Here is a 15643-nt window from a genome sequence, read left to right as displayed (position 1 = left end):
ATTAGTGGTTCCTATTACATAAGCCCTTTTGACATTGCAAATAAGAACCCTTTACGCCGGGGCAGGCCAGACCCTCGGCAAATATTCACGCACTGACAGCGTTGGTTTATGTTCCAAACAGGTCTTAAGGTTTCTGGTTTTGATATGAATCTCTTGCTTTTTTAAGCGGCATGTTTTTTTTAATAATGTGGCTTTGAGGTTTAATTGCAGCAAGTGTGATTAACCTACAAGTACCTCCGATGTCCTATGCACAACCTCCAAATATATTTAGATATAGTTATAAAAATAAACGGATCACAAAGTTTTCCTACCAAGAAAAACTAAGATCAAACTGTCTTACCTATATGAAAAATGTGTAACAAAATCACAGTCGTTTCATACTCGTATTTGTCATGGAATCTGCGTAAATTGGCTTTGGTTCCGTCTGGAGGACGTGTTAAAGTACGGTTATTATTAAAAAGCGGGGTCGGAGCGTGTCGGCCGGCCGAGCGTAAAATCAACAGATTACCACGGAGCCCCTACGGATCGCCCCTAGCCCCGAGGGCTGAGGAACCCCTGCATAATACCCATTCGTTGCGATAGCTATTGTAACTGCGGTTAGGGTTGCTACAAATATGCAGGATTACTCGTGAGACTATTCAAATGCCTTGAGCCTCAGATATCAAAAGAATTAAACAGATTGTAAACGAGCGACTGTAATTAACGACACTTAAAAAGTAGTTAAATTTTTATATTGGATAACATTTTTTTTTATCGGTATAAAGAGTGTCAACTCCAGGTAATTGAGCGTAAAGTCAGGTCTGAAATGTCTGGAGATAAATTAATTAAATTCTGAGATTATTAGGTTTCATAGTCAACATTATTTTAATATTTATGGATGAACTCTGTCATCACACTAAGTAAAGATAAGTAGTATAATATGTATTACAGTTATAACTTAAGCAACCCTAGAATCCGTTTCCCGTGAATGGTCGCAAGCACCTCGTAACTCACAGATATATTGTCTCCACTTTAGTCTCGCTTGGGGGAGCGTCCCTCGCTGATAATAATGCATTCGAATAAATGGCGTCACAACACAAATGCCTAACCGCCATCAATTGTTAGACAAATTATTATTTCTACTATCAATTATTATTAGTTGAAAGAAAAACTCAGCACGGGAAAAAATAACGGTGCGCTCAGCGGAAAACGTTTGTTAATTTAAAAACCGAAATGTCAACGCCGGCCCGCCCTAACGCCGGGAGCGCCGTCAAACAACATTTATCCGACAAACAAGCTGGGCAATAACACACTTTTTTACTTTGGAAATTTGTCTGTGTTTTTCATGTTACATTTATGTTGGAATTACGCGTGGAATGTAGCAACATTATCGTCAAAGCTCTCGGTACACCGGACGCGGTGTGTGCGGTTTAACGCTTGCGTTAACTCGCGGCTTTAATTATGAACCTTTAATTTGTCATCTTTAACTATTTGATTATCAAATTGCCTTTCACTCAGATCCATTATAACATACAGGAAAGTAATAGTTGCATATGTCTAGTAGTCTCGCAACAAAAATACAAGAATAATCTGACTGTGATAAGGAATAATGAACATCGGACTCATTGTGAATGAGCACGTAATCTATTTGAAAGCGAGACGCAAGACTGTTACTGTGTAAAGGTGTTAGATCAGATCAGGGGGCAAATAGTAAGGCTAGTCTTTCTCTTTATCACATAGGGAAGAGTCATGACATGACCGACATTAATTATTCTCTCGCTTTGCACAAATAATAACCGCAAGTACGCACCGCCACCGCGTATTTGCATAAAACTAAAATAAAATACGAAAATAACACATACCTGCTTGTGCATTTCCACATTGAGGCCGTAAGACATTTCATAGTACTGAAACATAAATACAGATTAACAGATTCGATTACAAGTGTTAAAAATGTTAAACGTCCGAGCTGTGACACGGGAAGCATTTGGCACAGATAAGTTCCTCAAATTATAGGAGCCGAGTGACTAAACATCCGCGGCGCAGCTTGGACCGCCGCCAGAAGTGTTCTCGACATATAAAAATACTGACAAAAAATTTCCTCTCAAGCGTATTAAAATAAATTGCGAGCGATTTGGCAACACTTAATCGTGATTCATAGCTGAATGGAACGAACATTTGAGGATTAACGAATGCCAAAAACTTTTATATTTAAATCACAGGTGCTACAATTAATTATTCTTAGCATACCTACGTCTCAATAAATTAATAAATTGTTCTTCAATGCGTGTTTATAACTACCGTATATTGTTTGGGTATTGAGAGGGACGATAATAATCTCCAAATAAATTATAAGAGGGTGACAAAATGGACGGTCGAACCCGATGGAGCAATATTGACGGGCATGCGGGTGACGAAGGGGCAATTCATTTAAACTTGAATAACAAAACAATGGTGTATCATTTGATAATCATCTCGAGCTTTCCCGCATATGCTGTAATAGGGTACCTACTGAGTATTTTATGTGGAACGCTTCGCTACTCAAAATCGAAAGAGCATGAAATCACAACTAAGCTCTCGCACTCGGTTGGGGGATGCTGAGATTAATTTTGAAACAGATAAGTCTTTGATTTAATGCACTTTAATTCTGTAGTGCGATTCGTTCGAATGCAAGGGAAGAACAATCAGCAGTCAACTCACCATAACATAATGCCTTTGAATTTCAATTTTTTCACTAGCCAGCTTTTCGCATTCTAATTTTAAACTGGAACAAACAGATGTTTATATTAAACAGATGAACTATTACAATTTTTAAATGCTTATCAAAATAGTCTATTATTTTATTCATATTTTATCGTATTATTTATTTTGTAAAGAATGACTTGTACTTCTAACAAGTATGTATCTCGATATTGAAGTTATTCGATTGTCAAGTATCTATTTCAACCAGATTCAGATGAGAGGGAAATGTCTTGCAAACATAGTTTGCAATTAAAATTATGTGTAATTATTAATTTACAACAATGAGTATTTTTCCAAAGTAATGATAACTATAATGGATAAGCTAATGGAATAGAGCTTATAAAGATTACATAAAAATAGTGATGATTGGATTAAAAAAAAAAACCACGTGACTCATTCGTTAGGCCAATGACGTCTATTTACAGTAAAAAAAATGTTGGAGCTCAATTTAATAACCAAGTCACGCGGTTTTTTGTTTACATCTATTAAAATCCAAACGAAATAGACTATCTATAGTTTATCTTGCGCAAGCTCTTTACCACCTGTTTTATATTCTAGTCCATATTGTAACGTGATCGTTATTTTTTATGTCAGAAATTCAATGTAAACAAATAGATAATTCTTTTTGCTAGACAATAGAAAAAAAATGTAACGAAGGGTGGTTTTGTTTGTGAGGCAGGTAGCCGGATCTCTGTTGACGGGGATTCCGAGATAATCTCTGTTGAGATTTTTTACCCTCTGATACTTAAGTGATATAGTTGTCGCTGGCGTGGATAAAGTATAAGGGTCCTACGGGAATTAGGGATGAATAACAAATATATCATTCGTTAAACTAACAATATTGATTATTTGAATTGAAACCAGACAACGTAAATTTTGTACATTCTTGTTCCAGCGTAGTTGGGTTAGTTAAATTAATATGAATAAAAAAGAATAGAAAACAATTTAAAATCCATGTCAATTGAGAACAGAAATTTATCCACATAATAGAAACTGAGGTGAACATGAAATTGAAAGTGATTCCTTTAACAACACTGTAACGAAAATGCCTAAAAATACCTAACTAACACTATACAAAAGATAATTGTCTGCTAAAAATGACAATTTGTTGCTTATGAATGGGGAAAACTGCTTCATACTTGCTTTAAATTCTCACAGAGATCACACATGTAAATTAATTCCACATTAAGCATAATATATTCGCGCAAGGAGTCTTAATTACAATGATTAGCGTCGTATCGCGCTATCGCCAGATGCGAACAAAGCATTACTTTAATAATCATGTCGGTTTTTTTCCGACATAATAGCCCGCCGACGGCGAATTGAAATATAATTATGCACGTCGGTATGTCTTACGTTCGTGCGGGTAGTTATAGTGTAAACATGCAAGTCATAGCCAAGGAGTGTTCAGTTGATTAATTACAGTATTTTCTGTGGAATTATGACATTTACGGCGCTCCTGCTCTTAGGCGGGCAACTCGTGCGCGGTGGCAAGCTCGGTGGAGTGCAATTAGGTTTAGGCCTCGGAATCCAGTTGCATCGGGATTTGAATGAAAAATATTTTTTTGTAGGTAATGCTTGTGCCAAAAACTTTCTGAATTAGAATATACAGGAAAAAAGAAATATACTTTAAATTTTTGTCGTTCTTTTAAATCCATTGAATGTAACCAGGTTCCAAAAATTCTCAGAGCGTTATTGCACTTCAATATTTCACTCATAGGCTAACAATCCTTTATCAATGTTTGTACAACCAGATATGTATATAATCATGTGATGTCACGTCGACTTCAATAGCTTACGAAGAGTAAATATAAATACTGACTTGTGATATTGCGCCTGAAGGAAGTTGAACTCCTCCTTAATCCGGTCGCAGGACTCCCCCACCGTGAACTTGATGGGTTGCCCGGGCTGGGGGGGACCCTGCAAAAGAATATTTTACTTAGAAAAATAATTAACACGGAATCACAGAAAGCCTTAGTAAAACTAATGCTAACAGGCCTTTTAATGGTCACCAAGTTGACCATGACAGCCAAGTTTAAGTTAAACGCATAAGTAGACACAACAAAAACATCTCATCAATCACAGTCTCGACAAAACATTCCTATCACGAAACAAAAATTACACGCATCCCAAATTATCGTAATACAAATTATCCTTTAATGACCATAATTCGGTGTGAGCCTCGCTTTAATGAAAAAAAAAAAACACCGCTCGCCTCTTAACACAAATAAAGTAACGCGAACACGCGAGCACGTAATAAAGTAAAAACAAAATAAAAAACTAGCCCCATAATAAGAAGCACGAAAATAAAAATAAAGCGAGAGACACAACACACGGTCGCCGGGAGGCCGGGCGGGCGGCAAAAAATAAATAACCGCTGCGAGCCGACGCCGAACAAACGGACTTTAAAAATAATAAAAGGAGCGTAAATAAAAGCGTAAAAGGAACTGGCGCAGCGTGTAGACGTTGTAAATGGAGCTGCGGACAATCGGCTCGGGGAAAATGCCGGGAATTTAGTGAATGTGGCTGCGGTGAGCCCGCCTGCCCGCTGCCCGCCGCCGCCAGCACGCCGCACCGCCTTATCCTCCATCACTTCGTTAATGTCGTGACATTTACAATGCCCATCAATATTTTATGGGGACACTGATGATATAGCAGTCGTTTACCGTTATCAGCACTTAATGTACTCGTAACGTCGGCCCCGAGCTACTTGTTTTAATTTAACGAGAGCGATCTATAAAAGAAGGTGCTATTTGCTTTCATTTCACTTCGCGCGGCAATTATATTATGTTTCTCTCGGCGTGCAATTATTTATCCATGTACATACACATCTCACGATCGGAGAATAAAACAAATCGACAGTTACATTACAGACATGGCATTATAAAAGGCAAAAAGAAATCCGAGTCGGTAGCGAGGCGGCGCCGGCGTTCATATCATAGCGAGTCTGACACGATATCGAAGAGCCGAGACATGTCACGCGAAACATTGTACGCGTGTACTCGCCTTAAACCCGAGTTTCTATTAGCGTTCTAAGGTCGAGTGCACACTCGATTATAATTAGCGATTCACTTAACAGGTGGGCCGATCGAAGGCTAGTTTATTCCAACACGTTTACCTCACCAGATTAACAAATTGATTACGGGCGCGTACTCGATGTTTAATTTAATTAGAAGTTCCAGGATACCCTGTGGTTGTGTACTTATCAGTAATTACAATGTTTCGTTAACATTTAGGTTGTAATTTAATACTTCGGAAACAACCCTTTCGATTTATCTGGGGCCAATAAGTTACGGTTTGGATTCAATTATTTGTTTGCCGCGCGACCGCTACGCGACCGCCGCTGTTTCGCTTTCGCCCTCCACGTTGTACGTACTACCAAGTTTTATTGCCACGATAAAACGGAAAACATCATGCAGTAGGTAAATAAATGCGGACCAAATTAATTGCTATTTGGTTATTTAACTGGATTACTGTATAAATATAGTTGGCGGCAGTTTTCAAGCTTGTTAATAGGTAATTTAGATGAGTTGACATCCTAACAACGGTTTGATGAAACCCGCCGTTATGTTGTTAGGTACTGAATATGAATGTTTTATACATGATCTCCATTAGATATTCTTGATATCCAAACCAGAATATAATAAAATTTATTCCTGCCGTAAAATCAAATGGACCATTATGTTATGCGAGAATTACAACCCCGCAGTTAAACTATTATTACAGCAACCCTATTTTACTTCAATACCAAAGTAATAGCATAAGTACGAGTAAGATCATTCTCAAACTTCAAACCGATCACAAAAGAAAAATAATCGACGACAATAATAGACTGAATAAACGTTCCCCTCGGCTTAAGAAAAAAAGATTCCCATGAATTATCACCGAAAAGGTCAAATTAAAATACAATGAACCGTTTTTGAGTGGCAGTATTGTGTAGAGCCCGGATGAAAGGCCCGCATGCAGGCCGCTCACAAAAACAAAACTAAACAGAACGCGTTTAAACGGATATAAAAAGAAAAACGTGTTCTTACTTCAAATTATTGAATACGTCTGTCTGCCCACGTCTACCTGCTGAGGAGTTCTTTTATTGGGCCGGAATTCGAGTTTTATTTTAATCGCTACGGCCCGGGGCAGCCCTCGCGTGGTTCGAGAAACATGACTATTCAATCACTGCTTATAAACTATACTCGTTGGTTGGTCAATTACCCGCAACTCTTCCATGTTTGTTTACCTTTTGTAGACGCACTATTTAAATGTTGAAGATTTCCGTTGTTTTATGAACAGCAGCGCACTTTCGGGAATTCGTTCAACAAATATAAAAACAAGGTCGTATCATTTAGCCGTATATCGGTGAATAAATAAAGTGGATCGATGTCAACGATTTATTAGCAGCATTAGAGGTCCGCGGCCAACACAAGTTCAGCGACTCTGTAAACATCTAAACACCATTCGCACTTACAAATCAAACAAGAATACACAAATATTTGAACTCCTCACTAGTGTACTCAAGCCTTGGGCGCCGTAACGCCCTAACTCCGCTTAAATTCAAACAAAAATAAACCCTATTTAGAAGCCTTAAAGTTGGGAAAGAATTGAAAGTATGTTCAACGGCTTTTTGTAATGAAGAAATAAAATAAAAACTAGTAAACTAATATGGTAGCGCTGGGATCACCAAAGTGATTTTATTTTCTTAGAAACTTCACCGCATGCACTAACAGCCGATTGACAACGGCCTTCTGTGAATCGACTGAAACGATTCTGTTTAGATAACGTCCAATTGTTTTCCTGTAGAAAGTGACAAATGAGTCGGCGGCGCGGGAGAGCTGTCACTTGTAGAGTTGTGGAAGGTATGATAATTAGTTAACTGTTCTAAATAAAACATAGTTCCCACTTAGTTGTTTTGATGGGGAATTATTTATGATTTTAAGTTTTAAACGGTTCTTGGATTTAAATTTTGCGAAGGCCTTCATTTGTCTACTTTTTAATTTATGTTCGAATAACGTGTAAAGATGTATGGTATTGACTAATTTGTTACATATAATATAATCAACTAAACTGAAGACGAATTAATAGCTTAATTACCTATGTACATAATGTACCTGTAATAGGTATATGTAGAAAATATAATAAAAATGACAGTGATTTTAGTCATTCTTAGCTACGATGTGATGTGGTTGCAGCAGCTACTTTTACGTAGCGGTAACGCAGCGGAATCTCGACGCTCACAAACTGTTTGCCTACTCCAAATGCCGAGTTTATTTTCCCTGATAACACTATCACTACGAATGTCAGGAATTATTTCGGACGAACATTGACTCAAGCTCACAAGGCACTTCACTTATCAACACGATAACCCGCTTTAACGAGTGTACCAAAATAATCGTTAATGACACAGTTTCATATAAATTATGCTTGTTTGCTCGCATGATATGTTTGAAGAAACTTGGATACGAAGATCCAATTTGTATGTAGGTATAGGTATGTAGCGGTAATGCCGTCAGTCAAATATTGACGCAGTGGGACGACACGGATTTCGAGAAAACAGACAAATAGGCTCTTTGACAAACATCTCTCCACCTCGACGATCGGGCGGTGACTACAAATGACGCAGCAAACACCGTGATGTATTACAGAGAGAGAGTTGGGATATACCTATAGTCTGTATCTTTAGGTATTTAAATAAAAGTAAACAAACAATTTGTACATTTTCGGGTAGTTCTAACATTTATGAGTCAACCGACTAATTCCAAAACCGCCTGGATCAGTCACTGAACGAACTGACTTTAACCTACATTATTTGATCGTTTAATGTTTTCATCTACCCTCAACTGGCTTTACGAGCCATTTGAGGGTAGATTATGTTTACTTTTATTTAAATACCTAAAGATACAGAGTATACTTAAGAAATTTTGCTATAGAAGAAACTTTTTTTTTGAGTCTATAACGCTAATTTTCATAAACAATACGATCTTGAATAAGAATTGTAAATTCTTACATTGCGTGTAACTTCAATGAGCAATCCGGCCAGCGCAATCGCTAGTACAATTACAATTATCATGTAATCTATTATTTGATTAATTTAGTTTAATTATGTTGATCTTACGTTAAGTGCTGCGGTGTAGGTTGTTAGAGATACCTGCAAACCAGAAGATCCATTACAAGCCTGTTTGCAAACATGTTCGTTCGTACCTTGATAAGTTAAGAGCGTCTTATCAAGTTCGTCATACATTATCGTCACTTACCCACGTAAATACGGAACTACACAAATATTCTTGAGAGGGAATGTTACGCTGTACAGATACAGAGTGTAAGATCATTTTGTGACTAAATAAATTTGAGGGTATTTTGGAATGAAATGTCAGGTGTTCTTATATTCTTCTTTCAGATTTGTTTAAAAATGGTACAATATACAGGATGATTCAGGAGACGTGAGCAGGACTAACACTGCGCATTTCGTAAATTATAAGCAACTGTTTCGTATCAGTATTAGTGAGGTTAACGTTAACTTTCTAGTCGTATAGAAAAAAAAAGTTATTAATTTATTCACGACTTGCATGGTCACCCTAAAATTAAAATACTAAACTACCGATATTCTGTGTCAAATTCAATGTCATCACTGTCATCACGGTCTGGTTACTTTTGAAAAATCGTATCTCACTCAAGTTTGACAGTTTATTTTCTTCGTAATCAAAATGCTGCCATTACGGTTAAAGAGGTTTTATGTTAATAATTAGGTCTTGTAGGGTGACCATGATTGTAGAGAATTAAATTTGCCCTCACCAAAAAGTTAAAAAATAGGAAAAAGTGTGGTTGTTTCACCTAAATACGACGGTGATCGATCAATTATCAGTTACTGAGTGTGCAGGATTAGTCCTGCTCACGTCTCATGAATCATCCTGTATATTAAGGTAAATGAAAATTACTGAAATTAAATTTAATTAATTAAAACTAATTAGTTAAAACTTTTATATTTTTGTAATATTTGCAATCAACGCTTTATTATTTTAACTATAGAACTAATTCAATAAATAAAGACTCTTGTTTGAGAGCATGGTTGTAAATAAATACATATACTTTTACTAAGTCCCTATGTTAAAGCACACACACGCATTCTAAATTCTACCTACCAAAAAGGAGCAATCAATCGTCTAAGCTAGCGGTTTAAATTCTCTCACTTAACTCCATGAATAGTAAATACCTACACAAAGTTAGTTCAGAAATACCGCATAATGGTTCGGCAGGCATTGTCAACAATAAACTTATAACATAACCTCCGACACGGCGTGGGAACGGTCGGCAGCCGCTATTGTGCCGCTCCCAAAGGAATAACGACTCATGTGAGTATGGGAGTCGCGAACGTATGTAACATTATCCCAGTACACACACAAGCCAAACAATATCTTCATGGAATAACGACTCATGTTACTATAACACTATAAGAGCTTTTAAACACATGTGGCATTTTTAAAACAGTGGCGACGTTCATGTCTCAAAACATAAAAGTTGTATGCGCCTGGAGGTAACCGTGACATACGACCTCTCGTCTCAAGTGTTGTGCTCAGTACACGATCATTCATAATAGAGATCGCGTGATGAACAGCTAATTGCCACGAACAAATAACCTGGTGACAAATCGTTAATAAATAACACTTATTTTCGCATTATGTGCAGTCAACATTATTATGCATGGAATCACGAGATCGCCAGACAAAAGAAGTGACGAAAACAAACATTATTCTTCTTGTCATTTTCGTGACAATCGTATTGTTTACAAATAACAATGTTTTCCCCCTACTCATGTAAATAAATCCCTTCCGCGTTTTTTCTTCTTCTTTATAATCCATTCAAAATATCCAAATTATATTGATGATTGCCGTATGACATACGGTTTTAAAGCAAATTGATATTTAAATTGTGGTCTGTATACGTCGGGAAATATTGTCGGGAATGTCACACAGATGCACTGCGGTCTGCGGTTGGCGTCGGACTTCGGAATTAGCCGTGAATAGCAAAAATCAGCCATACGCAAAAGTCTGAGGGTCCAGTTTCCTTTGGCGTTTTTTTGGTTGTGGTCGCGGAAGCAAATTAGCATAACCAAGTCAGATCGATCGTTGGTTTGAATTAAGTGTTCCATGTAGCTCAACGACTCTGGTGTTAATTTGCTGGTTAACACGAGTCTTGCGGGCTTCGTTTGCAGGCCTAAAGGTATTGCCTGGTTTTCGGCTGTTTTAGCCCAGGTTTGTATAAATTTACATTCATGAATATAAATCCATGTTTTGTTTAGCTGTGGCAACTATAATTTAATTGTCACTTGATAAAAACAAAGGGCGGTCCCTCGAGCTATCTCACTCGGCACTTTTTGTGAAGCGAATAAGCGGTCTAGCCAATTTAGTGTACCTACTTAGTAAATCTTATTCGTCCTCAAACAATAAATAAATAACAATAAATTTTGCAGTGTATCACAATAATAATACAAATCTGGCACGGTAGGTGTTCATTTTAGGTAATGATTATATGAAAGTGTGATAATTTTATTTCATAGTGGTTAATATTTAATTCTAAGAAGCCAAGACTTTGATAAGACACGTGTTTTCCGCTGATGTAAGTGTCTATAAATTGAACTGACCCTAGAACCAAATGCTTGAACTTATTTAAACGAATGACGTGTTTATTGACATAATGACATTAATGACGGTAGAGGGACACGTAGGTATTTGACCTACGTGACGTACTTTACACATGACTTAATAAACTGTCAAGTAGGTTAATTTGAGTTCAATAGATATATCGGAACGGCTAAAGTGCTCAAATATATCTAAACAAACACCTTAGCAATTTGATAATACAATATTTCTTCAGATATTTCTGAACACCTTGGCCGCTCCGATATTGATGGCCACATGCCCCGACGTCACTTAAAGTTAGCTTTGCCAGCCAGTAACTTTGTCAGTGACAGATAAAAAACATTGACAAGTTTAAGTTTAAATATTTTGAGATTAGGGTACGATCTAAGTCCAAGTCTTAGGGCCACTTGCACCATTCGACAAACCCGGGGTTAACCGGTTAAGCATTGAATTACCATGGTTACCAGTACAATTTGACACTGGGTTGACGGTTTAACTGCTTAAGCCCGGGTTAATGGGGTGGTGCAAGTGGCCCTTAGAAAGTTTACTCAGTAGATATATGTGCCATTCTCAACCAAAAGGGTAGGTACTTATTGTAGGTTGTCAATAAGGCGATATTTCCATATAGCTTCAATTTGAAATCAACCTTATCGACAAGCGACAATGTGGTACCTTTTGGTTGAAAACGTCACATACGTTAGCTACCCCAGGACTATTATTTACATCCTTGTAGTACCTTAAGTATGTAAGCATCTCCTAGCCATCACTGCTGCTCAGGTAGCACTGGTAGGTAGACTAACTACTGACAGGCAGGCAATTGTAACATCCTAATTAGAGCGTATAAGAGGTCCAATTATGTCTCATTAGGAACGTAGCTGCCGGTTTTCTGGTGATGTCATGGGAAACTTGTCATACCGAAGAATAGAGGGACATTTCATCATTTAATTAATCACCACATCGCCAGATAGTAAATTAATTAGGTACATTTTTAAACAAATGGGTAGATATGACAAGTTCGCATACTATTTCGATAAATCTCTAAGCGTCACTTGCACCATCCCTCTAACCCGGTGTTAAGCGGTTAAACCGTTAACCCAGTGTCAAATCGTACCTTGGTAACTCCAGGTTTAACCGGTTAACCCCGGGTTAGTGGAATGCATGGTGCAAGTGGCGCTAAGAAAAATAAATCTACACAGAAGCACAATTTAGGAGACTGAACTTTTGTCAGAAATACAATATTTAGATTTACTATGAAATTATAAGGTACGGCATACCTATTTTTATTTATGATAAAATATAAGACTTGAATCAGTCATGAATCATTTCAGCCAGCAGAATGAAGTGCCGCGCGACCGTGGGTAGGTAGGTTCGATATCCGCCGAAGCAATTTCACGGATAATTGAGTGTCTGACGTGAATTGATCAGAAAGCGGCCTCTACCTGGCTACATAATGGTATTACCAATTGATGTCTTCAACACTAGTGTTGATTATGCATTTACCCACCTTTACGTGTAATTTTACATTACATAATGTAATAGCGGTACTTATTAAATGTAAAAAAATGTATTAGGATCTAAAATATTGTCAACAATTTTTTGCAGAACCTGTACGAAGGCTCATCCAGAAATCAAGTGACTTTTCGGTTGGGATCGTAAAAATCGTAAAATATCAAATGTGATTTAATGATGGTAGAGGCCGTAGCGTAGAGGGACGTCTAAAGTAATTATAAAGTGTAATTGCCTACACAACACGATATTAACAATATGATCACATGGTCTCTGCCGTTTCTGGATGAACCTGGCTCTAGCTACTAATAAGATGGGTATTTTAACATTTTTAACCTCTCATTGGACGAGTATCTACTATCTACCTACTTATAGGTAACTGTAGAGGTGTCAAAAATATTGATTATTATTTATCTTATTTACTTTTATTGGCCATAAGCATTTAACAAAGAACAATAATATGTAATCGTTGAAATTATCGTAGTTCTTGTAGCGAATGATAAATATTTCTCTCTACAACATTGGATTATTCGTGGAAGCTTGAATGTTCGTTGAGAACCGTTTAGTAAAATAAAATACGGCAACAACGGCAATACCGGGTAGTGAGGGCGCCGGTACCGCCGGTAGCGACGTGCCGTCTCAGCGGGGGGCGTTTTATTACACCCCAGCTTAATTCTACAGCACTGCTTTATTTTATATAACTGTCTATGTTTTACTGTTGTTCTATTTTAGAATACTGGAGCGGTATTCCATTTTGTTTTTTGACGGGGCGTGACAAAATGAGACCGGCATTCATTTCAGCATGAATATTCTGCCGTAAGTATTGCGAAGAGCAAGACCCCGACTGATTCCAGGGTTCATCCATTTTTTTTTAGGCTTACCTATGTAAGCGTAAGAAACTACGTTACGTAGGTAATCAACCTGAACTTTCATTAAAACGTCGTTTCAGTTTTGCCCTTCAATTACGAGTACTTGAAAGGTAGGTACTTATTTAAACTTTATAATACTCATACCTGTATCGCCCCTTTGTCGTTAAGAGCCAACGGGAGTGGTCATTTCTCCATACAAACGTACTCCTCGTTTTCCTCCGTGGTTTTTAAAGCTAGAGCAATGTTTTTTTCAACACAGATTAATATTGTCAATATCTGTGTCGGACCGTTTTGCTTTTTTTGATATGTTTGTTTTTTAAGGCGCTAGAGCCCTTCAAAAATGGCCAAAATGGCCTAATTGACTATGCCGCAATGAGAGGCGTGGCATTCAAAACTGATATCAATTAGCCAAAAAAGCAAAACGGTCCGACACAGATAATTTCATAATCATTTAGATTTCCAAATTTGGTTACGATTGGTTAAGTTTTGGAGGCGGAAACAGAGGAGTACGAAACCTCGATTTTTGAGATTTTTACGCAGGATTTTTCGCCTTGTCCTTATCGCACTACTTTTAGGTGCCGCTTCCGTTAGCGAGACGGGTATATTTACCTAAAATATTTAAAACTCAGCTCCTGTTTCGTCTTAAAGATCAAAGAAAGAGAGAAAAGTCGGTTTTGGTTTAGGAACTCGTAAAAAAACAAACATTATTAATTGCACACATTGTACGAAAAATAAGAAAAACATATTAAATGCATTTCTTTGTTGTAACTATTCAAGGTTTCAAATTCACGGTTCACGATAATGGCTAAAAGACATCACAACGATTCGTATGCGCACTGTTATCCACTTTACAGTTTCTACAATTTTCCTATTCATAGCACTAAGCATAAAAATGTTAACCGTTTGCAATTTGAGTGTTTCGCAAATTTAGTATGCACATAAAGAGCGCGAATAAGCGCATTAAGAGACATGTGGTGGCACACTTTCTCCACTCTCTCAGTTTGGGACTATTTTGTAGATAATAACAATGGTAGGAGCTGTCAGACGACTCCTAATTCTTATTTAAATGAGCTTCGGAAATTACTTTAATGTTTGCGATTCTTTGCCGACGGGAATCGAATTTGGCACATCACATAAATTTGTGATCGGTTTGTGACACTATACTGTTGCACAAACAAAGCACTGGCACTATTTCACATTGTAAACGAGGCACATCTGTTTGATATCCGTTGATTTGTGGGTCGGGGACTCGGGGTTGATCTCGGCGAAGTCTTACCGGATGCCTGGCGGCCGCCACGGCAGCTGCGGCGGCGGCGGCGTTCATCGCGCCCGCGCTTGGATACATGCCCGCGTCAAACACCAAGCATCGTCTGCACACCAACACAACACTCCACTATCCACTAACAACACTGGAGCAATCCGCACGGTCAGTCACACGCGAAACTTTAGCGACAAGCTGTACGTCCTTCCTGCACGAGCTACGCGAGCAAACTGACGCGCGCGGGGGCCCCCCTCTACCCCCACACCGCTGCCGCTGCCACCCGTCGCCTCGCATACCGCTGCCATACATATTTTCTCCACTCGAATTTTTCGTCGACTATCTTCATGTTTGAGAAATACTTTGGCGAATCGGAGATATATACGCTCTAATAGATACGTATTATTCGGGGAGGGGAGGTTGGGGTGGTTATCGCGATCTGTGACTCGGCGTTATTTTGGCAAAGTAGATGCAACGTTTTAAATGCCCAGGAGGGAGCGTAATCCGACCGCTGGAAATTGATATGTCTATTACAGTTTGCCGGTCTAGGCGGCTAGTGGCTCCGTAAATAGAGGAAGATTAACTAATCATGGATCAAATCATAATTACACGCTAGAGCTGGAGCCAGCCGGATGTAATGTAACGATGTTTTTGTTTTACTT

General features: G+C 38.1%; 1 protein-coding gene across 1 annotated transcript in view; it reads right to left on the bottom strand.

Moving 5' to 3' along the window:
• Positions 1-15233, bottom strand: part of LOC134798819 (protein groucho-like) — a 75564-nt gene extending 60331 nt beyond the window's left edge. Inside the window, exons 1-4 of the mRNA XM_063771204.1 lie at positions 15000-15233; positions 4544-4641; positions 2680-2743; positions 1842-1886 (exon numbers count right to left, since the gene is read on the bottom strand). Coding sequence (XP_063627274.1) covers positions 1842-1886; positions 2680-2743; positions 4544-4641; positions 15000-15068 — 276 coding nt within the window. The 5' untranslated portion in view covers positions 15069-15233. The remainder of the gene's footprint in view (positions 1-1841; positions 1887-2679; positions 2744-4543; positions 4642-14999) is intronic.
• Positions 15234-15643: the final 410 nt, after the last annotated feature.

Source organism: Cydia splendana, chromosome 17 (assembly GCF_910591565.1).
Source record: "Cydia splendana chromosome 17, ilCydSple1.2, whole genome shotgun sequence".
Classification (NCBI taxonomy): Eukaryota; Metazoa; Arthropoda; class Insecta; order Lepidoptera; family Tortricidae; genus Cydia; species Cydia splendana.
This window is presented reverse-complemented; position numbering and strand designations above follow the sequence as displayed.